General features: G+C 46.8%; 2 protein-coding genes across 2 annotated transcripts in view; both read right to left on the bottom strand.

Moving 5' to 3' along the window:
* Nucleotides 1–11,151, bottom strand: part of SLC27A3 (solute carrier family 27 member 3) — a 16,251-nt gene extending 5,100 nt beyond the window's left edge. The window contains exons 1-8 of the mRNA XM_042441047.1: nucleotides 10,358–11,151; nucleotides 5,648–5,857; nucleotides 5,228–5,386; nucleotides 4,331–4,455; nucleotides 2,753–2,947; nucleotides 1,693–1,783; nucleotides 1,368–1,566; nucleotides 253–350 (exon numbers count right to left, since the gene is read on the bottom strand). Coding sequence (XP_042296981.1) covers nucleotides 253–350; nucleotides 1,368–1,566; nucleotides 1,693–1,783; nucleotides 2,753–2,947; nucleotides 4,331–4,455; nucleotides 5,228–5,386; nucleotides 5,648–5,857; nucleotides 10,358–10,862 — 1,582 coding nt within the window. The 5' untranslated portion in view covers nucleotides 10,863–11,151. The remainder of the gene's footprint in view (nucleotides 1–252; nucleotides 351–1,367; nucleotides 1,567–1,692; nucleotides 1,784–2,752; nucleotides 2,948–4,330; nucleotides 4,456–5,227; nucleotides 5,387–5,647; nucleotides 5,858–10,357) is intronic.
* A 7,114-nt stretch (nucleotides 11,152–18,265) lies between these two features.
* Nucleotides 18,266–27,467, bottom strand: part of INTS3 (integrator complex subunit 3) — an 81,213-nt gene continuing 72,011 nt past the window's right edge. Inside the window, exons 26-30 of the mRNA XM_042439271.1 lie at nucleotides 26,253–26,420; nucleotides 21,956–22,056; nucleotides 21,285–21,357; nucleotides 20,294–20,450; nucleotides 18,266–19,487 (exon numbers count right to left, since the gene is read on the bottom strand). Of these exons, the coding sequence (XP_042295205.1) occupies nucleotides 19,410–19,487; nucleotides 20,294–20,450; nucleotides 21,285–21,357; nucleotides 21,956–22,056; nucleotides 26,253–26,420 (577 nt within the window). The 3' untranslated portion in view covers nucleotides 18,266–19,409. The remainder of the gene's footprint in view (nucleotides 19,488–20,293; nucleotides 20,451–21,284; nucleotides 21,358–21,955; nucleotides 22,057–26,252; nucleotides 26,421–27,467) is intronic.

Below are 27,467 nucleotides of genomic sequence, written 5' to 3'. Positions count from 1 at the left end.
CTTTTTCCAGGCAAGCATTCTCTGAAGATGCCAGTCACAAATGCTGGCGAAATGTCAGAAAGAAACTCTTCTACAACTGTATTGTCTCAGAGACATTTTCCTCGGAGCTGGTAACTCCTCTACAGGCCTAGATCGACGTCCTGGAATACCAACTGCTAAATCCAATGCCATCTTAATTATAATTTATGTGTCAATAATTAAATGACGCACCTTTCAATACCCCTTATTGACACCCCCATCATTGAAGAGTACCTGGGACCACCACTCCGTAGACGGTGACATCTTGGAGGCTGTCCAAAGCGGCCAAGATCTCTCCCACTTCCGTCGTAGCGACATTTTCACCCTTCCATCTGTTTGCAAAGAAAAAGGGTTGGACTGATTGGGGAGGGACAGAATTGGTTTAAGTCATCTCTCTGTAATCCATGGATTCTTCAATCCACGGAGTCAACCATCCAAGCCTGAAATATTAAACATATATATATTAGATATATATATATATATATAATCCCAAAAAGCAAAGCTTTATTTGCCATTTTGATACAAGGGACACCATTTTTACGATGCCATTGTACTTAATGGGACTTGACCATCCATGGGATTTTGGTATCCATGGAGGGAATCCTGGAACCAGCGGACAGTGACTTTTTTGGAAGATCAGAATTCATAGTATCTTCTGGGCCAATTTTCCCCAGCATCGTCGTCGTCGTCGTCCCATCTCTTCCTCAATTTCGGACTCAATTGGGCTTCCAACTGATTCTTTAAAACAGCCAACATCACAAAAACACAAAGGAGATTGCACTATCGATCAGAGGAAAGCATTAAAAAACGTCAGAAGAGAAAATCAAGAAAGGTACAAATAGGAGAAGAGTGCAACCAGTAAAGAAGTTTCTTTAAGGTTTGTGATGACGGAAGGTGTATTGTTTTTTGTGCAAACATTTTTGTCTGGTTTGGATGTTGGGACGTAAGTTTAGTGTGGTGCTTTTAAATTTCGGAAATTAAATAAAAATTAAAAATGTTTTTTTTAAAAAAAAAAACCAACAAGGACAAAAACAACAAACAGAAAATCCAGGACATTGTACGAAGCCCATCCTGCCTAAACAATTCATCCTTGAAGGGTCTCCTCTCTTCATTTGGTGGCCTTTCTCCCTTTCCATGGCACTGTTTACAATAAAGAAACTCCCTAGATGATATTTTAAAAGGAATTCTTGCACCTCCTTGTGGCCAGCTCTTTGGTTCCCTTTATTCAGTAAAGCGGGTGAAGGCAAACTGAAATCTGGGAGCCGCACGTGGTTCTGGGACCCCAGCTTTGCAATACCCCCCCCAATGCATGCCCCCCAAAACCTCCCAAATTTTTAGGGGAACCCTACCGGAAGGTGTCTCCAATACGATCCCAGAAGCTGACGAAACCTTGGTCGTCCTGCACCATCAAATCGCCGGTGTTGAAATAAACGTCATTGTCCACAAAGACGCCGCGCAAAAGCTTGGATTCCGATAGCTCGCGGGCGCCGGCGTACCCCAGGAACGGTTTCTGGCGTGTCACGGGGGCGATCAACAGTCCCGGCTCTCCTATCGAAGCGGTAAGAAAATCAAGCCACGATTGATCTGGAAACTTTGAGGTCAGAGATTGGGAAAGGAAGAGGGAAAGGGAAGGTAATTCATAATGTCGGAAAGAGCCCCCCGTTCCTTATTCACCTGGCTTCACACGTTGGCATCGCCCGGCTTCGTCCCGAATGGGAGACCCCTGAATCACGTCATAACGGACCAACTCAAAGGAACTAAAGAGCTACGGAGAAGAATAACATCAATCGGAGGCAATGTGGGGCAGTGGTTGGAGCATTTGAGATTTCAGATGTGGTAGATGGGCCATTTACCCCTCAATATTCCAAATACTGGTGCCCAATTTGTGCCAAGTTATCGTTAAATGATATTTATTTATACCCCACCTCTCCAATGAGATCAAGGCGGCTAACAACATTAAAAACATTAAAAACACAATAAAATACAATGTCCCAGAATCCCACCCACCCACCATAACTAATAAATCACAACAGTAAACAATAACAATAAAACGATACCATAAAGATTATTAAAACGGCTAAGATTATTCATTGGCTAATGAAGAAGAAATATGCTGCACACATAGCTCAGATCCCATATGACTATCACAAAGCAGGGTGCAGAATATGGAATAATGTGGACTATGGCACAGCATCAAATGATGTGTCAACGGGGCTGGTAACTCCTAGAAGGGAAACGCATATGTAGAATTCATGTATGGGGCTTATGGTGACCCTATCTGAGGGTTTTCTTGGAGAGAATTATTCAGCGGACATGGACCCTTGCCTTCCTCTAAGGCTGAGAAAGTGTGACTTGCCCAAAGTCAACCAATGGAGTTCCATGGCTCATGAGGGATTTGAACTCTGATCTCCTAGACCCTCAAAACAATATACCACAATAGCACTCATTTGTGCCCTACTATTATCACATTCATGTGTGGGTGCACATACCACCTTCAATGGGAATTGTAGTTTTTTGAGACATTCAGCTTTCTCTCTCGGAGAGCTCTGGTGCCCCTTCAATTCCCAGAATTGCAAAGCCATAGCAATTAAAGCGGTGTCAAACTGGATTATTTCTGCAATGCGGATCGAGCCTCTAGCAACAACCATCACTGATAGGGTGAAATTCACATTATCCAGACACATTTTATCCCAGGAACAGCTCCAGCTTTTCCTTTATGTCCATCACGTTTCACCTTATAAAGCCAAGAGGCACGCCCGACAGCTCCCACGGTGCCGGTATAGTTGAAGAAGCTGACGCTGCCTTCCGTCATGCCGTACGTCTCCACGATCCGCACGTCCCCGAAACGGCGCAGGAATTCACGCCAGACGTCCGGCCGCAGTCCACTCCCAACAGCCATGCGCAAACTGTGGTCCCTGTCCCCAGGACTCTGAGATGGAGAGAAACAAGTGTGAGAACCATAAAAAAAGAATGTCCCGAGTGGTCTAGAACATAGAAATGCTCCAGGACTGGTATTCGAATACAACTGCTGTCTAGAGTTGACTCACAGAATCAAATGCTCAATGGCAAGGCAGCAGCCATAATTCAGTGAGTCCACTCCATCTTGGACTAGAAACTGATTTAGGCAAATGGGAGGGAACGCCCAGTCCATGGCCCATATTCAGCTTCCACCTCTGTGGCCCTTCAAGTCCCCCAGACATTCTTTGCCACGAAGAGCCACAGTTTCCCTATTGACCCCTCTAACCTGGCCAAAAAAAACCCTCCATCCTTGGTTATTAGAATCCAAAGTTGAGTCTCCCTTATCCGGAACTCCAAAATACTCCAAAAACCTAATTCATGGATGGCTGAGACAGTGACACTTTTGCTTTCTGATAGTTCATTGTAAGTTGGCCCTTGGTATCCGCTGGGGTTTGGTTCCAGGACCTTTCATAGATATCAACATCCATGGATGCTCAAGTCCCATTAAATACAATGGCATAGTGAAACAGTGTTCTTTATATAAAATGCCAAAATCAAGGTTTGCTCATGGGTATATACACACACACACATACACACAAATATGCATACATACATACATACACACACTAATGTTTTCAAGCTGTGGATGGTTAAATCCATGGTTAAAAAAATCTGTGGCTATGGAGGGCAGACTGTACCCCAAATTACCTTCAGGCTATGTGTATAAGGTGTAGATGGAACATAAATTAATTTTGGGTTTACACATGGGTCCCATTTCTGAGATATCCCATTATGTACATATATGCAAATACTGTACAGGTATTCCAAAATTCAATTGTCGTCATCATCATCATCATCATCATCATCATCATCATCATCATCATCTAAGCTCCAAAACACTTCTGGTCCCATGCATTTTGGATAACGGTTACTGAACCTGTATTTGGATGTGACCCCCTCCAACAAATACCAAGTGCTACAGGCTATATTTAATTCAATTAAACACAACCAAAATAAAATACCACACATTCAGGTGGCCACTTGATAAGATAAAATCATGGAATCAGGGAGTTGGAAAAGACCATATGGGCCACCTAGTCCAACCTCGTACCATGCAAAAATATGCAACTAAAGCACTCATGAATGATGCCCATCCAACCTCAATTTCAGACGAAGGAACTGGCCAAACCACCTCTGACTATTCCTTGCCTAAGAAAACCTTATGAAATTCATGGGCCTATGGGGTTTCCATAAGATGAGAGGTGACTCGAAGGCACATTATGCACATGCTCTTTCCATTTCTACTTTCTGCACAAGTTCGCCAAGGTGATCCCATCTCTCTCCTGGCACTTACCGGGGGCTGGTTGACAAGGTATCGGCAGAGTTCGCCCAAGTACTGGAAGACGGTCACTCCGTAGTGACGGCAGTCTGGCCAAAACTGGCTGGCAGAGAATTTCTTCTTCAGCACGCAGGTGGCCCCTAGTAAGACAACAGAAATCCTGAGACAGACCCAGACCACTTGACTTCACTCCTATTCCCATGCTCTGCTATGGATGCTGGTAGTGGTAATGTTGTTGTTGCTGTTGTTGTGTGCCTCCAAGTCATTTCCCAACTTATGGAGACGCTAAGGGGAACCCTATTGTGATCTCCAGGCATGTTAATATATCTGTCACACAAGAACAAAGGGGTAGTGTGTTTCCTACACACTGCAAAACTGGACAAGCAGCTGGTTTGGCTTAAGTATAGGTTCTTAAGCCAAAGAACCTAGACTTAAGCCAAAGAACCTATAGCCAAGATCTTGCCTCTTCAGACATAACTCTGATGATGGAGCTCTGTGATCATAGTTACATCTGACTGTTATTGCTGTTCCGTGCCTTCAAGTCATTTCTGATTTATGGCGACCCTAAGGCATCTCAGGCACACAACAAAGTCACTTGGATCCCAGAATTTGATGTGGCCGAGAAATGGAGGCTGGAGTGCATGTGAAGCGAAAAAGGAAAACAATGCATTCTTTCTATAAATTCCAATCTGGTCATAGAATCATAGAGTTGGAATGACCACAAGGACCATCCAGTCCAACCCCCTGCCATGCAGGAACTCTCTGTCAAAGCATACCTGACAGATATGGTCTTGCTTCCATAACCTTCTATTTTAGTCTTCCCTCCCTTCACCCCATAGTCTGCCTCTGCACACAGGCCAGCCCCCCAAAACCTCCACACTCTTGGGGATCCCACCACGTCTGATACCTTACCGATGCCGAAAGTGCCGATGACTCCCAGGAGGCTTCCGGACATGTGATAGAGGGGCAGAGAGACATAGATCACATCCGAACTGGACGCTCCCACCAAGTTGTAGAACCCTAAGCAGAGGATGGTTTTGAGGTGGCTGATGCGAGCCGCTTTGGGAAGTCCTAGGTATGGAGAGAAAGAATACGCACAATTAATTCGTCCACCAAAAAACTAGATTTCCGACAGCCCATTAGGAATGATAAGAGACCAAGAAGAATTCCCCACCATATGTCTTTGTTGTATAACATTGTTTGTCTAGTCCCTTTGTATTATATGTAATGTTTATCATCAATAAACTTATTTTTTTAAAGAATTCTCCACCATTTCTTCTTAGAAAATAATAATAATAATAATAATAATAATAATAATAATAATAATAATACCTGTGGTCCCAGAGGTGAAGATGTAAAGAGCGGTATCCATCAGACTTTTGGGAGTAGAGAGTTCAGATGGCACGGGATCCTCAGACGCTTCCTCCAACAGATGATGAAGGCTGGTTATGCCAGGAGAGTAGGGCCCTTTGCCCATCGCCCACACTGAGACCCCCATCTCCTTTAGATCAGGAAGGATGGGATCCACCGCTTCGACAAGGTCTGCAAAAGAGAAGAGAGATGTTGGTGAGGTCCAGGGAAAAAGGAAGGAAGGAAGGAATGATAAAGTTGGGAGAGACTCCAAGGGCCATCCAGTCCAACCTAATGCCATGCAGGAATACACAACCAAAGCACACCCGACAGATATCCATCCAGACTCTGCTTCAAGGCCTCCAAAGAAGGAGACTACTACACTTCAAAGAAGCGTCTTCCACTGTCAAACAGCCCTTACTGTTAAGTAGCTCCTCCTAATGTTGAGGTGGAATTTCTTTTCCTGGAGCTTCCATCCATTGTTCCAGGTCCCGTTCTCTGGAGGAGCAGAAAACAAGCTTGCTCCATCCTCCATATGAAATCCCTTCAAATACTTAAACAGGGCTATCATATCACCTCTTAACCTTCTGTTCTCCAGGATAAACAACCCCAGCTCCCTAAGTCGTTCCTCATAGGGCTTCATGGTTTCCAGACCCTTCACCATTTTAGTCTCCCTCCTTTGGACACACTCTAGTTTCTCAAAATCCTTTTTGAACTGTGGTGCCCAGAACTGGACACAATATTCCAGGTGGGGCCTGGATGCTTTGATTGTGAGTTCCTGCATGGCAGAGAGTTGGAGTCAATGGTCCTTGGGGGTCTCTTCGAACTCTAGAATTCTATGATTCTATGAAACACATGCAGATACTTTTTTCGGAGTTCTTTGGTGCGCTCCATTAGCAGTCGCACGTTTGCGAGGGTCGCCTTAAGTCAAGAAGGACTTGAAGGCCCTCAAGACCAACCATGGAACCTATAAGACCGGATGATCCCCAGTGATCTCTCCGAGGCGGACCTTCTCTAACCTTTTCCACTGGCCAGAGACAGCCTTGGAAGTCAGGGCCATTAGTCACACTTGGGAGCCCTCGGCTGGAGCTCCATCAGAGGCCACCATCGACAGGGCTGACCCAGTTTGATCCCTCTTGTCAGCTTGTCACGAACTGCACCAGCCGTTAATCATCCTCACAATGCTTTCCAGTTCGTTGGGACCTTCCACGGAGGGGGGACACTGCGTTTTCAGGATGTGGGGCATTAATTAACCATTCAAAGCGCCCCAGTTGAGACGCAAGCATCCCTGGGAAAAAACAAGCAAGGAAGTCACAGAACTAAAGGTTGCATGGGAGAGGAGGCCAACGTTTGGCAGCGATGGTGGGACCCCATCCGGAGCGTGAATCTGCTCTGAAAAGTTGCTGCCTTGAGAGGCTCTGCCCACCAAAATGCACGGTGCAGATTGAGTCTCCCATATCCGGAATGCTGAAATCCGAAATGCCCCGAAATCCAAAACTTTTTTTCATCGTGATAATGAACAAGATCACAGAGTTGGAAGAGATCCCAAGGGACGTCCAGTCCAACTCCGTTCTGCCATGCAAGAATACTCAAAGCCCTCCCAGCAGATGGCCATCCAGGCTCAGCTTGAAAACCTCCAAAGAAAGAAACTCCACATTTTCCACCGTCGAAAAACTCTCACCGCTAGGAAGTTCTTCCTAACATTCAGATGCAATCTCTTTTCCTGGAGCTTGCATCCATTGCTTTGTGTGCTATTCTCTGGAGCAGCAGAAAACAAGCTTGCTCCCTCCTCAATATGACATCACTTCAAATATTTAAACTTGGGTATCATGTCACCTCTTAAGCATCTCTTCAGGCTAAACATCCCCAGCTCCCTATGCCACTCCTCATAGGGTTTGGTGGCTTCCAGACCTTTCCCCATTTTGGTTGCTCTCCTCTAGATACGCTCCAGCTTGTCTACACCTTTGCTTTCCATTGGTTCATGGTACACAATCTTTGTTCTCTGCACAAAATGATTAAAAATATTGTATAAAATTACCTTCAAAGTATGCACATAAGATGCATATGAAACATAAATGAATTTGTTGTTTAGATTTGGGTCCCGTCTCCAAGATTATGTATGTACCTGTATATGCAAACACAGGTACTCCAAAATCCAAAATAAATCCAAAACAATGTGAAGTTAAAGGCTTTCGTGGCCGGCATCCGTAGTTTTTTGTGGGTTTTTTGGGCTCTGTGGCCATGTTCTAGAAGAGTTTATTCCTGACGTTATGCCAGCATCTGTGGCTGGCATCCTCTCTGAAGATGCCAGCCACAGATGCTGGCGAAACATCAGGAATAAACTCTTCTAGAACATAACCACAGAGCCCAAAACCCCCCCAAAAAACTAAACCCAAAACACTTCTCGTCCCAAGCATTTCGGATAAGAGAGACCGAACCAGTGAATGTATAAACGCATAGTGCTCTATGAACCACTGGAGGGTGCACACAGAACACAGGAAGATGATGGAGAGATCTGCGTGTCTCAAAAGCTGGCACACAATTCTGTACCATTCTTGCCCATAGACATCTTCTTTCTCAGCAAATACAAGCAACAGGACATTCTCACATACTTATGGCATATATAGGTCTGTCCCTGGCTTCCACTTCACAAAAAGCATCTGATGTAGTACACTGAAGTCTATGAAAGCTCCTGCTGCCAACTTCTTTCTTTCAGTGAGTCTCAAAGGTGCTACAAGATCTCTCCAAAATACTGATTCTACAGACTAACGCGGCTGTATCTTGGAAGGCCATATATATTCGGAAAGGAGGTTTGTGCAGGCTGAAACCTGAGCAAGCAGCCACCACTGAGTTTTGGAAAATGAGATTTTAGGGAAGGGACGAAACTAGGTGGCAATGGGAGTGGAGCAGAGGGATGGGTGGCAAATGGGGATCCCCCACTCCCCTTGCTTTCTATGGTGATCTGGATCCAAAGGAAAGAAGGAGAGTGGTGGAGTCATAGAATCACAGAGTTGGAAGAGACGGCAAGGGCCATCCAGTCCAACCCCATTCTGCCATGCAGGAAATCCAAATCAAAGCATCCCTGACAGATGGCCATCTAGCCTCTGTTTAAAGATCTCTAAGGAAGGAGACTCTACTACACTCTGAAGGAGTTTGTTCCACTGTTGAACAGCCCTTATTGTCAGGAAGTTCCTCCTAATGATGAGCTGGAATCTCTTTTGCTGTAGCTTGCATCCATTGTTCTGGATCCTAGTCTCTGGAGCAGCAGAAAACAAGCTTGCTCCCTCCTTAATATGACATCCCTTCAAATATTTAAACTTTTTGAATTGTGGTGCCCAGAACTGGGGCCTGACCAGCGCAGAATATAGTGGCACTATTACTTCCCTTGATCTAGACACTATACTTTTATTGATGCAGCCTAAAATTGCATTAACCTTTTTAGCTGCTGCGTTGCACTGTTGACTCATGTTCAACTTGTGGTCTACTTGGACTCCCAGATCCCTTTCACACGTAATTTCATTCAGCCAGGTGTCGCCCATCCTATATCTGTGCATTTCATTTTCTGCCCTAAGTGCAGTTCCTTACATTTCTCCGTGTTGCATTTCATTTTGTTAGCTTTGGCCCAGCTTTCTAGTCTATTCAGGTCATTTTGAATTTTGATCCTGTCCTCTGGGGTATTAGCTACTCCCCCTAGTTTGGTGTCATCTACAAATTTGATAAGTATTCCCCCAATTCTGTCCTCCAAGTCATTGATAAAGATGTTGAATAGCACTGGCCCCAGGACAGAGCCCTGTGGGACCCCACTGGTCACTTCTCTCCAGGATGAAGAAAAGGAGCCATTGCTGAGCAGACTTTGGCTTCGGCCAGTCATCCAATTACAAATCCATGTAACAGTTACCTTGTCTCCTTCTTTGGAAGTCTTTAAGCAGAGGCTGGATGGCCATCTGTCAATCGGGATGCTTTGACTAACAGTTCCTGCATGGCAAAATGGGGTTGGACTGGATGGCCCTTGGGGTCTCACCCAACTCTATGATTCTATGATTGTGAATTCCTGCATGGCAGGGGATGACTGGATGGCCATTGAGGTGTCTTCCAACTCTAGTATTCTATTATTGTGAGTTCTTGCATGGCAAGGGCTTGGACTGGATGCTCCTCAGGGTTCCTTCCCACTCTAGGATCCTATGATTATGATATCCTGCATGGCAGAGGATGACTGGATGTCCCTTAGGAGTCCCTTCCAACTCTAGGGTCCTTTGTGTCCCTGCATGACAGAAGGCTCTTGGACTGGATGACCCTTGGGGCCTCTTCCAACTCTAGGATGCTATGAGTGTGAGTTCCTGCATGGCAGAATCTTGGCTTGGCTGTCCCCTGGGGTCCCTTCCATCTCTAGGATCCTATAATTGTGAGTTCCTGCATGGCAGGGGATGGCTACATACCCTTTGGGCTCCCTTCCGTGTCTATAATTCCAAGTCTGTGAATTATAGACACAGAAGGGACCCTCAAAGAGTATCTAGCCATCCCCTGCCATGCAGGAACTCAGTCATAAAACACTGGAAGAGATACTAAGGGCCATCCAGTCCAAGCCCTGGGAGTTCCTGCATGGCAGAAGGCTCTTGGGCTGGCAGTCCCTTCCATCTCAAGGGTCCTATGTCTCCCTGCTCTTGCAAGTCCCATCATCCTGCCTGGACTCACCGTGTGCCACCAGGAGGGCCCTGGCCTGGCAGGCGCGGAGGCAGTGGAGGAGGGCTCCCTTGCGGAGCGCGGTGCCCAGGAAGGCTGGCACCAGGCCCAGCTTGGCGGCACCGATCCAGGCCCAGAGGAAGGCAGCCTCGTTGCCCAGGAGGAGGGCCACCGTCTGCCCGGGTGGCAGCAGAGGAGGGTGCCCTGCTGCTGGGGCACTGGTGGCCCGGAGGAGGGCATGGGCCAGGCGGTTGCTCTCCTTCTCCGCTTGCCAGTAGGTGAAGCTCTGCTCCTGGGTCCGGAGGAAGACTTGGGTGGCAGGCCTGGAAAGTGCCAAGGGGCCGAAGCGCTGGGCCAGGCTCCGGGCATCACTGCCCCCCAAGAGACGTCGTTGGCAGCCCCAGGCTCTGAAAAAGAAGGCCACATCGGAGAGCCAGAAAGAGGGCCATCGCCTCCGCAGAGAGAGACCCACCAGCAGCAGCAACAGTACTAGCAGCAGGGAGGATGCCCACCACATCCTGGGCACCGGAGGAAGAAGAGGGCACAGCCAGAAGGAGAAAGGCCAGGGGGTGCCCCCCAGCTCCGCCTCTGGAGGAGGGGCAGGGAAGGAGGGGGCCACAAAAGGGCAGGGAGAGGCTGACACACGATTGCCAAGGAAGAGGATGAGGAGGAAGAAGGCACAGAGGAGCAGAGAGAGAGAGAGAGAGACTGGCACCCGGCTGCCAAGGATGGTGCTGGTGGGAAGGAGGAGGAGGAGGAGGAGGATGGAGGAATGGGAGGAGGAGGAAGGCCAAGGGAGGGCCCCCAGCTCCTCCTCTGGGAGGAGGGGCAAGGCAAAGGGGGCACAGAGGGGCAGAGAGAGAGAATGGCACGCAGCTGCCAAAGAGGAGGAGGGGGTTTGATGGTGATGATGATGATGGAGGAAGAGGAGGAGGAAGGCCAGGAGACACACACCCGCCCCGAAGCTTCTCTGCAAGGGAGAGGCAAAGAAAAGGGGGCACAGAGGGGCAGGGAGAGACTGGCACACGGCTTCCAAGGAGGAAGAGGAGGAGGATGGAAGAGGAGGAGGAAGGCAAAGGGGTTGCCCCCCCCAAGCTTGGCCTCTGCAACGAGGGACAGGGAAAGAGGGGGCACAAAGGGGCAAAGAGAAACACTGGCACCCGGCTCCCAGGAATTTTGGATGATGATGACGATGATGATGATGATGGAAGAGGAGGGAGAGGAAGAAAGCCAAAGCCTGAGGATGATGAAAGAGGAGGAAGGCAAGGGGACGCCCCCCAGCTTCGCCTCTGGAGGAAGAGATAAGGGAAAGGGGGCAAGAGGGGGGCACGGAGAGGCTGGCACCCGATTTTCAAGAATGATGATGATGAGGAGGAGGAGGAGGAGGAGAAGGAGGAGGAGGAGGAGGAGGAAGGCAAGGAGACATCCCTCTAGGAGGACCAGGGAAAAAGAGGGGCATGGGGGGCAGAGAAAGACTGGCACTAGATTTTCAAAGGAGGAGGGGAAGATGGAGGAGGAGGAGGAAGAGGAAGGCAAAAGGATGCCCCCTGAGGATGATTTATGGAGGAGGAGGAGGAGGAAGGCAAAGGAGGGCCAGGGGAATAAAGGGAGCACAGGGTGGCAAAGAGAGACTGGCACCCAAGTGGAGGAGGAGGAAGAGGAGGAAGGCAAAGGGACCCTGATGATGATGATGATGATTATGATTATGATGATGATGGAGGAAGAGGAAGAAGAGGATGGCAAAGGGATGCCACCCTCTGGAAGGAGGGCCAGGGAAAAAGTGGATAGAGGAGGATAGGCAGAGAGAGACTGGCATCCAAGGAGGAGGAGGAGGAGGAAGGACCACCATGGGAAAAGGGGCACAAAGAGCCTGGCAAGGGTGACCAGGCACCTGCTCCTCCTTTTCAGCCTCCCAACTTTTCTTTTCTCTTCACCTCTCAAATATATGTTTATTACATATCAAATGCCAGTAAGAAAAGCCGCACGCATCCCCACAATCGTGGCCACCACCGCAACAGTGGCGAACACAATGCCAACCGCTCCGAGAGAGCTTCATTCGCTGTGAAGTGGTACAGAAACATAAAAGCCAAGCAATTTTGTAAAACATAACCGCACACAAAAGTGAACAAGAAGCCAAGCGTGGCAGAGTGGTTTCAGCATCAGACCACGACTCTGGGAGACCGGGCTTCGATGCCCAGCTCAGGCCTGAAACGCATTGGATGGCCTTGGGCGAGTCACACTCTCTCAGCCTCAGGCTGAAGAAGAAAGGCGGCCAAGAAAACCCCAGGATAGGTTTGCCTTTGGGTCACCATAATGACTTGAAGGCAGGCAACAACCACAACAACCTAGATTTAGGCCACACATTTGCCTTTCCCAACCTGGCACACTTTACAGGAAGCAGAGTTGATGGGAGTTGTAGTCGACTGCATCCGCAAGGTGCCATATTGGAAAAGGGAGTTATGCTCCTAAAGCCTCGGAAGACTCCCACTTTTGGGGAAAGAGAGGGATATAAATAAATAGAGTAGTATATATATATATATATAAATATATATAGACACACACACACACACACCACTCTCTTCTATGCCAGCATTCTCTGAAGATGCCAGCCACAGATGCTGATGAAACGTCAGGAATAAACTCTTCCAGAACATGGCCACATAGCCCAAAAAAACCACAAAAATCTATGGATGCCAGCAATGAAAGCCTTTGACATCAATAATAATAATAATAAAAAAAATAAAAAATAATAATAATAATAATAATAATAATAATAATAATTCTGCCTCCTCAACTACTCCTGTTTTTTAATCTCTTAGAAATCCAGGTGCTGGGAATCCAGCAGAGATTTAGGACAGCCCTAGCCCAGAGAAATCATTCCTCAAAAGGGTGGGACCCAATGCTCCGAAGCTCTGGCCCTCTGGGCATGGCTTTGCTTTCTTTGTCGGTGTTGGTGTTATGCACCGTAAAGTCCTTTCCAACTTATGGCAATCCTAAAGCGAATTTATCGTGGGGTTTTCTCAGCAAGCTTTGTTCAGAGGAGTTTGCCTTTGCCTTCCCTTGAGGCTGAGAGCATATGATTTTGCTTTATCTCCTGCCAAAAGGTGGGTTTGTCAAGATGGAAAGGAAAATCCTTTGCCTTATGCATCCATGACACGGATGCTGCAGGGCAAACAAAAATATCTATCTATCATATCTATCTATCATATCTATCTATCTATCTATCTATCTATCTATCTATCTATCTATCTATCATGCATCCATTGCTTTTTGTGGGTTTTGAGGCCAAAAAGTTCATGGCTCACATTTCGCCAGCATCTGCGGCTGGCATCTTCAGAGAATGCTGGCATGGAAGAGAGTGGGTTTATTCCTGAAACATCAGGAATAAATTCTTCTAAAACATGGCCTTATAGCCCAAAAAACTCACCAAAAAAATATGAATGCCAGCCATGACAGCCTTTGACTTCACATATCTATCCATCCATCATCTATCCATCCATCCATCCATCCATCCATCCATTCATCCATCCATTATCTATCTATTTTTAAAATTCAAATATAGTAAGTTGTTGTGCCTTCAAGTTATTTCTGATTTTTGGTGAACCTATCATGAGGTTTTCATGGCCAGATTTGGCCAGAGGAGTTTGCCATTGCCTTCCTCTGAGGCTGAGAGCATGTGACTTCGCTTTATCTCCTGCCAAAGGTGGACTTGTCAAGATGGAAAGAAAAAATCCTTAGCTTTCCATTCTTATGCTATATGGCCAACATGGCTTTTGGGGTTAACTGCCTCTCTGTCGGACCCACGGCGACCCTTTGGATGGGGCATCTGCAGGCCGCCCGTCCTCTATTGCTCTGCCCAACTCTTGCAAATCTGTGGTCTCTTTAAAAGACTCCATCCATCTAGCATGGAGCCTTCCTCTCTTTCTACTTCCTTCCACCTTTCCTAGCATTATTGTTTTTTCCAGCGATCCAGGCCTTCTCGTGATGTGTCCAAAGTACGCCAGTCTAAGTTTGGTCATCTTGGCTTCCAGGGAGGCTTCTGGCTTGATCTGCTCTAGGATCCATTTGTTTGTCTTTTGGCTGCTGTCCATGGGATCCTCAGCCCTCTTCTCCAACATCACATCTCAAATATCTTCTTTCTTAACTGTCCAGCTCTCACATCCATACATGGTGATAGGGAATAGAAAAGCTTGTATGATTCTATCTTTTGTATATCATTGCATTTTAGGATCTTTCTTAGCTCTGTCATTCTTAATCTTCTTCTCATTTCCTGGCTGCAGTCCCCGTTCCGATCAATATTTGATCCCAGGCATGAGAACTCTTTTACTATTTCTACGGCCTGTTACAGACTGCCAAAATAAAGCTGCTTGGGGTCTCTTTGGAGGTATGCTATTTAAATGACGCATGGGTCCTAAGAGTCCGGAGGTCGTGCCAAAGCCACACTCCATTCCTAAGCACTGGAGCACAGCTTTGGTGCAGCTTCCAGATTCTTAGGATGCATGCATCATTTAAACAGCATACCTCCAAAGAGACCTGAAGCAGCTTTATTTTGGCAGTCTGTAACAGGCCCACGTCTTCGTTGTCCAGTTTGAATTTGTGCAAGTTCTCTGTGGTCATTATTTTTGTGTTCTTTATGTCCGACAGTAGGCCTGCCTTTGCGCTTTCTTCTTGGATCGTCCTTAGTAGTTGTTCCAGGCCTGTGTGGTTTACTGCTAGCGTTACGGAGTCATCCGCGCATCTCAGATTGTCGACATTCCTTCCTCCTGTTTTCACTCCACTGTCTTCTGTGTCCAGGTCTGCTTTTCTTATAATACGTTCTGCATATAAGGTGAACAGGCAGGGTGACAAGATGCAGCCTTGTCTGACCCCTTTGCCAATTGGGAACCATTCGGTTTCTCTGTGTTGTGCTCCGACAGTAGTGTTGTGTCCTGAGTACTGATTCCTCATCTGGACTATCAGATATAGACTAGCATGGCTACCCCTGGATAAATAATCTAATGGTTTCTCATGCCCCCCCAAATCTATGAACCACCACCAAGTTGATGCTCAGCTGCACCAATTCTTGCTGTCGGTGGGGATTTTTGAGCGTCTACTACAGATTCTCTAGTACAAAAAAAGCTCTTTGCATTCCAAGGCTGTGGCTCAGCCTTTGTTCAACACTTTTGCCATTTCCAAACTTATCCCTGACCTTTCCTCTACTTTGTCTGCCTTGGGTTTTGGTCCTTTGCCCCTGGGCAGTTCCTTCCATCCAATGACTTGCAGATGCTCAGAGAGGGAGGGAAGCCGGAAACCGCGACATTTCCCCTTCTCCTTTTCTCCCCCTCTTTTGTGAGTTGTTGGGGTTTTTTTATGGCACATTCCTTCCTCGGTGGTAGGAGAGGAAGAAACGCCAAAACAGCAGGCAGCCACAGCTCAGGACAAGACGACGCTTGTTGAGACTGTGGGCCGAAGGAGCACTTTGAAAACTCCGATCGTGCCTTTTCTTGTAACGTTGAAGTTCAAATTCTTAAGTTAAAACATCTATACCGCAACCTCTTTGGAAGGACGAAACATCGACAGCTGGTTATATATTCTAGGGCAATGCCGCCCAATGTGCTGGTCCATGGACCGGTGCCCATCCGTAAGCCGTTGGCTGCCCGTCCTTGGTGAATTTGGAGGAAAGAAAGGCAAAATAATGGGCACAAATTCCAGCCTGGCACATTGGAAAAAAAACAACAGCCAGTCCCTTTCACCAGATAGCTTTGGAAACACTGTTCTAGGTGTGGAATGGACACCTAATGGACTAGCATACTTAACTAAATGCCATTTTAAAAAAACGTTGTTGTGTACCTTTGCGTCATTTGTCATTCTCTGTGGCTGCCACAGAGTTCGAGCATTTTGTTGTTGTATGCCTCCAAGCCATTTCTGACTCATTTCAACCTTAAGCCGAGCTGATCGTGAGGTTTTCTGGACAGCGTTGGTTCAGAGAAGGGTTCGGCCTTTGCTTTCCTCTGAGGTTGATCAGATCACAGAGAATGGCTATCTATCCCAATTTCTCCTTTCCGTAGCAACCAACCAGACTCTTCCTCTGAAAGTCCCGGGAAGGATCCCCTCTTGGCACTTCTTTCAGATATCTGCCAAATTAGGACATTTGGATGTCCTAAGTCCCATTATTTCATTTACTCCATTTAGGGGAGCCAACATGGCGTAATGGTTTGAGTGTTGGACTAGGAGTCTGGAGACCAGGGTTTGATTCCCGCCTCGGCCATAAAACCCACTGGGTGACCTTAGGCAAGTCACACGCTCTCAGCCTCAGAGGAAGACAGTGGCAAACCTCCTCTGAACAACTCTTGCCAAGAAAACCCCATGATAGCCTTAGGGTTGCTGTAAGTCAGAAACAACTTGATGGCACAGAACACACACGCACACACACATGGTTTAGGTTGAACACCTAAATGAGGTGAAGGAGAATGAAAACCCAGATAGGATGAACCATCCTTTTGTTGCTGATACTGTTGAATGACTAGGAGTCGAAAAACTTCACTTACAATTGCAAATCCACCCAGAAATCCACCTGTAGGTCATGACACACATCTATGAAGACTTTTGTGGATGTTTCACAATGAATACTTCACTTAATCAATGGGTTACTCAAACCTGTAATGAATGCCCTCACACTTATAATCCCCATCTTATTATCTTCTATTATTATTATTATTATTATTATTGCTGCTGCTGCTGCTGCATTTCCCCAGTTCAAGATATCCAAGGCAGCTTCCAACAGTTCAAACAAATCTAGTTTAAAAACTGATAACATACCAAAGGCTAAAGAAACAATTAAACTATATAACACAAATTAAAACCAGTTAAAAACACAACACCATTAAAATAACATCAAATAAGAAATCCAGCACATGATGCAAAGCCCGCTTCTCCTAAAAAAACAAGGTATTCTCAAAGGCTGGCTGAAATATAAAGGTCTCCATATGGGTGCAGAAAGATAAGAAAGAGGGTGCTAAAGAGGGAAGGGAATCCCAGAGTCTGGGGGCAGCCACCGAAAAGGACCCAATGCCCACGAGAAGTACATGTGAAGGTGATGGGACAGAGAGAAAGGCATCCCCAAGTGACATCAAAAAAGGGTCATTTGTAGGCGGATGGCACCTAGAGGAGTGGGTGACACTGCAGAGGAGTGAAGGCAGAATATTGCTTTGTAGTAGTGTACCACCGTAACTCGGGGAAGGACCTGGACCAGCCACCTGGAGGCTGGGATGCTGTTGGCACACCGTGGCGAACCTGTGGAGACCTCTCTTGTCACCAAATGGCACCTGGACCCCTTTGGGGCTTGCGAACAAGGCGGGTAGACCAGAACAACTTGGGACACAGACAGTCCCTTCCAGTGCCCCTGTCTGCCAGACATCGGTGCTGGCAAGTAGACTGGAACCTTTCTCTTCCATAGCGGCCCAATCTACTCCTGAGGAATCCTTGGTTTTGCAGATCCAAGCATGGAGACAGTATGAGTTACAGCACCAATCATAGTGACGCAAACACAGGTTGGTTAATATTGGACAATAAAGGCCTTCAAACATCAGTCCTTCATATATCATTACCCTGACAGCATCTTTCTAAACCTGTCATCCTTCTTCATTCTGACACCCACTGTCGCGTTCCTTCTCTTCTCCCTTCTCAAAGGAGGGAGAAGAAAGTGGTCTTCATCACTCCTCAGACTTGAAGATCTGCAAGGGGTCTGAAGCCACCAGAGAAGTGAACAATATCCTCTTTTAAAAACCATCACAGTAGCCTAAACATTTGGAAAGAAATGTAAGTCAAACTGGGATGGAGACTTTCCATTCCAAAATGCTCCCCACTTCCACCCCCCCACCCCCCGGCACTCTCTGCCGACTCTTGACTTTGCCCCTACCACAAAGACAAGACGAAACCAAGTGGCTTGTACAAAATCATGTCGCGTTTATTATTGTCTCTTTTAAAAATCACTTAAAAATGATAATCTCTCAGCAGGGAGATGGGGAATTAAAAATATAACTACCATTTCATTTTGCTCGCCTGTTGCCGTGTCGGTTGTTCCAACCACCCCCAAACCCTGAAGGTAAGCGCCTCCGAGAGTGTATTGCAGGAGGAAGGGTGGCTATTTTTCCAGGCTGGCCACTAGCCACAAGGATTGTGGCCAGAAGGGAGAGTTAATTCAGTCGGTGCCGGTAGTGGTTGTATGGCTGGGGTTTCATAGTGGCAGGGGTAGACATGAGGTGGCAAATCCTTCCAACTGTGGGATCCCAGGTGGAGCAGGGCAAGGGGGCTATAGAAAGCCAAGCCCCAAGGCTGTGAGACCCAGAGGGTTGGGGTGGAGGAGTGTATGAGGCTTGCCTGGTTCCTGGAATACTCTCCACGTGGAGAAAACAGCAAGGATCTTTCCCCCTTCACTTCCAAAGGGCCAAGGAGATGTGATAGCTTTAAAAATGGTTCTCTTGTGCTCTGGACAAATGGTGGATGGCCAGGAAAAAAATGGACCTGGCAAGGCAGTTTACTCCATTCCCCGCAGTTCCCCCTGCCAGCCTCGACCTCCCTGGCCGGAAGCAACAACGGCGGAGAGCCCCGGTTCACACTATTTATTTACATTTCAGACAGGGGAGATAGACAGCAGTCTCTCTGATCCCCGATAGTTTCTCATGGCTGCTTCTCCAGCTGAGGTGACCCTCACAGTCAAGATCATGAGGGTAAGGTTGGGGTGTAGGGGATCAACTGCTGGAAAAATAATCCCTTTTCTCAGGTGCCATCATACAAAGAGAGAAGGACAAGGCGGGAGGTGATGAGGCCCAAGGTGGAGAGCAATGGAGGAGGCAGCAGCTGAGGAGGCACCGATGTTTGGGAAAGGGGGCTGCCTGAGTATCTGAGGTCCATGGACGCGTTGTCTGAGAGAGCACTGTCCTGGCTGGTGGCAGCGTCTGTTTAGCTTTATTCCAGGTCAAGTCTCTCGCTTGCAGTTGCCTCGGGTTACGCCAGCAACGGGGCAGATTGGCGTGGCAGATGGGCATGGAGTCACTCTCGCCCACCTACCCACCCACGTGCCCCTTCAGTCACTGTCTGAGCCAACAGCTGAGGAACCTTTCCGTTTCCGCTTTGTGGGTTTCGGTTTGGTGTCTTCCTCCTCCTAAGAGCAAAAGGAAAAAAAATATGTTTGTGCAAGTGGGCTTGGAAAAGACAGTCTCCCTCCCCCCTTTTTAAAAGAGAAAAGAAAGAATAGAAAGGAAGAGAGAAAAGAAGAGGAAAGTAAAATAAGAGAAGAAAGAAAAGGGAAGAAAAGAGAAATAAAGAGTAGAGAAAATGAAACTCCTCTTTCTCCTTTTGGCAGTGGGCACAATTGTGTCCTAGAATCATAGAATTGGAAGGGACCACAAGAACCATCCAATCCAACCCCATTCTGCCATGCAGGAATACACAGTCAAAGCACTCCCAATAGATGGCCATCCAGCCTCTGTTTAAAGACCTCCAAAACTCTCCAAGGGAATGTGTTCCACTGTCAAACAGCTCTTACTGTCAGGAAGTTCCTGCTAAAGTTTAGGTGGAATCTTTTTTTCCTGTAGCTTGCATCCATTGGTTCGGGTCCTGTTCTCTGGAGCAGCAGAAAACAAGCTTGCTCCATCCTCAATATGATACCCCTTCAAATACTTAAAGAGGGCTACACCCCACGCAGTGTGTAAGTAGAGACAAAGCATCGCACGAAATGGAGCCAGCAGTGACTCTTGACTTCCCACTTTGGGCAATGGGAGGCCTTGGACTGCACTGACCTTCAAAAGTGTTAGACTACAAACTCCACTATTGCATAACCAGCAGAAGTGGCTCTGTGAGATGTTGGGAACTATAATCCAATACATCCAAAAGACACAGGGGTGTAAGTGGAGGGAGCAAGGGGTCTCTTCCATCACCCCCTCCTGCCCCCTTTACCCCACAACTCACCGAGGCACTGCTAGAAGCCGACTCTTCCTCGTTGTTGACTGGCTGGGCCGCGTTCTTCCGGCTCCGGGGGCTGGAGCTGGTGACTTTCCTCCGGCTCTTAGGGGGCTTGCTGGAGGAGTCTTCGTATTCCTCGGCCAGTGAGAAGAGGTCACTGAACCTAGGAGAAAGAGCCCCCCAGAAGATGTCAGGTTAGCAAGTGGCACATTGGTTGGAGTGGCACATTTGGCACTATGCTCAATGCCAGTTCCAAGATGTGGCAAGCAGGGGGAGAGGGGAGCAAGTTTGTTGAGGCATGAGAATCGCAGCAGATTACATCTCTTCCATTTTCTAGCTGGCCTCTCCTTCAGGCCCTGATCCTCACTACTCCAAAAGACAGAAAATGAAAACATGTGGAGGTAACAGCTCCCACATTGTGCCTCAAGGTACGCTGGGACAGTGAACTATCCTGCAACATCGATTTTCTGCTGCAAAGACTAAGTGACAGCATTGCCAGTGTAAGTTGCAGGTCAGGGAAAGCAGCGATGGCAGACAGTCATCCGGGCATCTTCTTTGAAGATGCCAGCCACAGATGCTGGCAAAACGTCAGGAATAAACTCTTCTAGAACATGGCCACAGAGCCCGATAAACCCACAAAAAACTATGGATGCCAGCCATGAAACCCTTAGACTTCAGTCATCCAGGAAGCTTGAGTTTCAAACTCAAGTCTTCATATTGTTCTCTAACAGAGGTATTTGCTCTAATCATCCACTGATTTGTTACATACAGAACTTAGGAAAGTTATTTTGGGGGAAGACAGCTTCCAGAATGTTTCAGCAAGCATGCCATCCCCTCCAAATAACTTTCCCAAGTGTGCCCTATAAGGCCAGTCATATTCCTGCCTTCCTGCTTCGTTGTGTTTTGGCTTTACCACAGAAAGATGTCCCATTGCCCAGCTCCAGATGCTATTAGAAAAACCTTGATCCGCCAATGAACAGAGAAGCACAGCACTTACTTCATCTTGTGGGCTTCGTCACAGCTGGCCTGGACATGCTGCAAGGCTTGAAGGATTGGGGTTTGGCTGAAAACTGCCAGGGAGGCAAAAGAGGAAGGAACTGTCAGAGACAGGGCTGCCCCAAGACATTGTACTGCCTGAAGCAAAGAATAAGATAGTAAACCCCTTCACCCTCATTCCCTCATCCCTGTGAGGCCAATCTTGGTGGAAATATTGTTAGTTGTCTCATACTGAGTCAGACTCTTGGTCCATCCAATCTAGCCGTATCTCTCTGACTGGCAGCAAGTAGCCCACCAGGATTTCAGACAGGATTCTCTTCAACCTGCACTTGGACATTCCTAGTATTTTATTAAAACGTCTGTATCCCTTGCTTTTATCATGAGATCTTAAGGTGTCAGAGATACAGAACAATATAAGCAACTTCCAAATTAAAAATCAATAATGTGAACAAGACAAAAACGTATTACGCAATTCAAACACATTAAATAAGAGCTTTAAAAGGCTTAGAGAGCTAAAATCACGTCCAAGCTTAAAAGAATGCAAAGGGATCTAGCAGCACCTTTTGAGATTAACTGAAAGAAAGAAGCTGGGAGCGTGAGCTTTTGTAGACTTGTGCATTTTTATACCAAGACACACAGAGACGTGGGAATCGTGCCAAGGGCCTTACGTACAGTTCTGCTTGGTGTTGGTGAGGTTCAGGCGCAGGTTATCCAAGTGTTCCAAGATCTGCTCCAAGGTTAGCTGGGCAAGTTTGCTGCTGGAACTGCGTAGGCTGAAAGCAGAGAGGGAGAGAATGAACAGGGCGATTTCAGCAGGTCTCTTCAAGGCTTTTAAAATTCCACGAGGGAGCAAAACAATGCTGCTTAAAAGTGTTGGTCCCTGAACTGATGCTGACCCATGATCTGTTCATTGTAGGCCCTTGATGAGTTTCCAGGAAAGAAAGGAACAGTCATAGCCAAGGGACACAAATATGAGAGCAATCCCTGGGACAATTGTGGGATGGGGAAAATACCAGCCTCCCTTTATTAGTTTGAGATGAGCTGGAAAAGAACACCTGAGTGAAAATCTAGGATCCCTGAGAAGCTCTGCTTATTTTTGCTTTCCATCACAATTAAAAATAACACTTAGGCATCTAGTTTTCATAAGGGTGCAGAGCTGAAGTGATGCAATCACTGCCAGAAAGGAAGGAAGGAAGGAAGGAAGGAAGGAAGGAAGGAAGGAAGGAAGGAATCATAGAGTTGGAAGAGACCCCAAGGACCATCAGTCCAACTCCCTGCCATGCAGGAACTCACAAAATACCCCTGAAAGATGGCCATCCAGCCTCTGTTTAAAGACTTCAAAAGAAGGAGACCACCACTCTCCAAGGGAGCATCTTCCACTGTTGAACAGCTCTTACTGTCAGTAAGTTCTTCCTAATGTTGAGATGGAATCTCTTTTCCTGTAGCTTGAATCCATTGCTCTGGGTCCTATTCTCTGGAGCAGCAGAAAAAAAGCTTGCTCCCTCCTCAATATGACACTCCTTCAAATACTTAAACAGGGCTATCCTATTACCTCTTAACCTTCCTTTCTCCAGGTTAAACACACCCAGCTCCCTAAGTCACTTCTTATAGGGCTTAGGGGATTCCAGACCCTTCACCATTTTGGCCACCCTCCTTTGGAAACGCTCCAGTTTCTCCACATCCTTTTCGAACTGTGGAGCCCAGAACTGGACACAGGATCCCAGGTGAGGCCTGATAAAGCAGAATAGAGCGGCACTATTTCTTCCCTCAATCTAGACACTATACTTCTATTGATGCAACCTAGAAGGAGAGAGCGTCCTTTCCCTGCTGTCTGCATGTTGCTGCTGTCCAAGAATTAAACAAAATTTAGAGAGGGAATGCATGTGACAAGACAACTGTTGAACTGAGTCATCTGGCAGTGCAGAACGCAGGGTGTGGAAGCACATGTGATGCACACTAATGTGCCACAGGCCATTCATGCAGTGTGGCTCTCTTTCAAAAGGAAGAGAAGGATTTGCAAATGGAAAAGCATGGAGATTGAGCACTTCCTGTGTAGAATATACTAAGCTATGTTGAAATGATTGGAAATGTAGCCCAAGACATATGGAGGAAAGCTGATCCACATATTTCAGGAAGCGTTTTTTTTCCCTTTCTCTCTGACAGCACTGTTTTCATCTGTATCCATGGTCTTTGCTTTAAAGTACACTCAGGCTGGACAGTGAAGAAATCTGATAGGGGGAAGAAAATCAGCTCATTTTAAATGTGGTGCTGGAGGAGAGGTCTATGTGGACTGCTTAAAAAGAGAAATAAATGGGTTCTAGCCTGAGCTCTCCTTCAAAGCTGTGATGACAGAAACCACCATAGTTTGTCCATATCACGAGATGACCAGACTCACTCAAAAAGACAAGGTTGCTTGACAAGGTAGAAGGCAGTAGGGAAAGAGGAAGACCACATTCCAGATGGAGAGACTCACTCAAGGAAGCCCTGAATCTGCCAAGACCTAAGCTGGGCTACTGATGACAGGGTGACCAGGAGGTCTCTCTCATTTATGGAGTCACAATAAGACAAAGTGGATATAGAATCGTAGAGTTGGAAAAGACCACAAGGGCCATCCAGTCCAACCCCCTGCCATACAGGAACTCCCAATCAAAGTATCCCCGACAGATGGGCATCCAGACTCTAGAATCATAGAATCATAGTTGGAAGAGACCACAGGGGCCATCCAGTCCAACCCCTTGCCATGCAGGAAATCCAAATCAAAGCATCCCTGACAAATAGCCATCCAGCCTCTGCTTAAAAACCTCCAAAGAAGGAGACTCTATCACCCTTCGAGGGAGTGTGTTCCACTGTCGAACAGCCCTTACTCTCAAGAAGTTCCTCCTAATGTTTGGGTGGCATCTCTTTTCCTGTGGCTTGCATCCATTGTTCTGAATCCTGTTCTCTGGAGCAGCAGAAAACAAGCTTGCTCCCTCCTCAATATGACATCCCTTCAAATATTTAAACAGGGCTATCATATCATCTTAAGACTTAAGAGTGCTGAGAGTTTGGAACTCCAACAGCTTCTGGAGGATGTTCTCTTCTTCTCAGTTTTAGATTAAGGATGTACAATGGCATAGCGACTAGGGACCAAATCATCTCCCAAACCCACTCCACAGGCTGCACCCTCTACTCACAGCAAGCCCAAATGCTTCCTTTTTCTTCTGTGGTCCCTTCTGAGAGGGACTGGAGAGGGAAATGGTGGTCTCGGGGGGTAATACAGCTTTTGGGGTGCTTGTGGGTGTGGAGTATGGCTATTTTTGTGTGTTTTTGCATGCTTGGAGGCAAACACTGCCTGGAAATTACATCATTTATTTTTAAATGGTGGGTTGGAAGGCTTTGGGGAACCGGTGGGGGGCTTCAGGGTCCAAAGGACCACACTTTGCCTACCCCTGGTTTAAATCATTATTTTGTCTTCTAACCTGTAATGGGATCGGCATGTTGTAAGCATTTAAAGTAACCTCCAGTCTGGCCTATTTAGCTCCTATTATCCAAGCGGGAGGAACTGGCAAAACTACCTCTGTGTATCCCTTGTCTGAGAAAACCCTATGAAATTTGTTGGGTTGCCATAAGTGGACCAGCTTATAAACACACACTGAACATTTCAGATGCCCAGAAACCAGGAAAGGGCCACCACTAGATGTCCTCCTTGTTCCGTGAATGAAGGTAGAGTTATCTCTCAACTCCACCATTTACTGCACTCCCTGGCCAGACTGAGAGATCACATACTGTGCATGTTCAGCCTTCAGCCTAACAACACCCTTGCCCCTTCTTTTATTTTAAAGGTCTGTATCTAGTCTGGAAGCAGAAAGAAAAGTTTCAGGACCTCTCCAGCCTTTGCCTCTCCTTAAGGGAGGAAACCTCTCACAAAGAAGAGGTGCCTTGTTGTTCTTGCATGCCTTCAAGTTGTTCCTGGTTTATGGAAATCCTAAGGTGAATCTATCATGGGGGTTTCTTGGTAAGGGTTTCTTGTTCAAAGGTAGTTTGCCATTGCCTTCCTCTGAGGATGAGGGAGTTGTCCAGGGTAACCCCATAGGTTTCCATGGCTGAGCAAAGACTCATTCTCTGGCCTCCTGGAGTGCTAGTTCAACACTTGAGCCACTACGTCACTCTGCCTCTCAAGGGAATTATTGAGATTTGTATTGTTCTTGTTCATAGTTCGGCCAGGAAAAGAATAGAAGGAAAAGCCTCTGAAAATCACATTCTCTAGATCTTGTTCAGACTAGACAAAAAAGCTGTTTCAATAGTGGCAACCGGTTCAGAGCTCTGGCTAAAACTGTTCATGCAAAGAGTGGCTCTGGATTTCTCAGCACCTTCTCCATGAAAGCAGAGACAGGAAAATAGATCTGCCCAATACATCTGACTGCTGCCAACTTTCAGAGTCCCTGAAGCTTCTGTTAGTTCTAATTGGGGTTTTGGGCACTTGGTACACTGCGCTTGTCAATCACTGTTCTGGCCCTAAAGGGAAAATAGGGATAAATTGCCCTGTTTGCAGTGTAGATGTAGCAAAGGATGCAGGAAGATGGTCTCATTAGGAGGAGGAAAACAAGTCGCTCTCCTTTTGCTGACTTAGATGATGAAAAGAAAAAAAGGAGGAGAGGGGAGAAAAACCAAGACGCAAGGGGCAAAGAAGATGTAATTTTGCTTTTAGGGAGTTTTCAATAATTACCTATGGGTGCCCCTTTCCATTACCCAGATGCATATTCTTTGCATCTGCGGCATGCAACCTGCAGCCTTTAATTACAAATAAAATAAAATAAAATAAAATAAAATAGGCTTCTAGTCCTTAAAGGTGGAGGGGTGTATAAAAGAGCAAAGGCAACATCTGGGGAGCTCTTCCAAGAAAGACCTCTCCCCAGGATCCCAAAACTCTGCATAGGGAGATGTACTTTGTCTCCTCTTCCCTCTCCTTCCCTGCTCCATCCAGGCTTACCTTTGGCGCTTCCTTGGCAGGCTGTTGTTTTTAATCAGGAGGGACTTGATGTGCTCGGCTAAGAGGTCATCGTGCTTGATGCACCAGTGCCGGAGGATGCTGGTGGTGAACTGGTCGTCTGGGTGGCACGGCCGGCTCAGCACCATCTTCACCATCTCTTCGCTTGGCCTGTGGCAGGAGACATGCAGAGCTTGGAAAGTTAATTTTTTTAAATGACAAAAGACCTCAAAATAGTAGAATTCAAAGATATAGCTATGTTAGACATCCTCACATACCAATGGCACATATATGCCTGTACCTGGCTTCCACTCCACCAAATGCATCTGAGGAAGTAGACTGAAGTCTACGAAAGCTCATGCTGCCAATTTCTTTCTTTTAGTTAGTCTCAAACAGGGGTAGGCAACCTTTTTGAGCCGGGGGCCGGGTTGCTGTCCCTCAGACAACTGGGGGGCCGAAGCCAATAAATAAATAAATAAACCGGGACAAATGTGGGACAAAATTTTCAAATGGAGGACACTTTTTTAAAAAAATGGAGGACATGCAAAAAAATTGCTGATTTTTTTTAAAAATGTTAATATAAATGCTTGTTTCGGAGGCTTCTATAGACAATTGCCCCCCTTGCTGCCGCTTGCCCCCCCTTGCCTGCCTCCTCCTGATAGGCCAAAGGCCCCACGCTCTCACGCGAGAGGCCAAAGGCTCCGGCGGCAATCGGCGGCAGGACCGGGCTGGGGCCGGTCCCAAGGCCTTGCCGGGCCGCATCCGGCCCGCGGGCCGCAGGTTGCCTACCCCTGGTCTCAAAGGTGCTACAAGATCTCTCTACATACTAAAAGACCTCCAAGAGTAACTTATTACCGTTAGTGGATTTTTGAAAGGAAACAATGCTTCCTCATCTCAGATGCATGCATCTGAAGTAGACCAAGTCTATGAAAACTTACGCTACAATTCCTTTCACTTGGTTAGTTTCAAAGGTGCTACAAGATCCCTTTGCGTACTGATATTCCAGACTAACATGGCTATGTCTCTATTCAATTGAAACAGTTTGAAAACCTATTAAAGTATAGTGAAAAGGAGAAAAGTACACTGGTGCCTCGGGATACGAAATGATCGGCTTACGAAATTTCCGGGATACGAAAAAGTTGGATTGGAAAAAACTGTTTCGGGTTACGAAATATTTTTCGGGTTACGAAATTCATTTCGGCGCGAAATTCAAATGCC

Source organism: Sceloporus undulatus, chromosome 9, assembly GCF_019175285.1.
Source record: "Sceloporus undulatus isolate JIND9_A2432 ecotype Alabama chromosome 9, SceUnd_v1.1, whole genome shotgun sequence".
NCBI classification, from domain to species: domain Eukaryota; kingdom Metazoa; phylum Chordata; class Lepidosauria; order Squamata; family Phrynosomatidae; genus Sceloporus; species Sceloporus undulatus.
The sequence above is the reverse complement of the archived record's forward strand: the minus strand, read 5'-3'. Positions and strand labels throughout refer to the sequence as shown.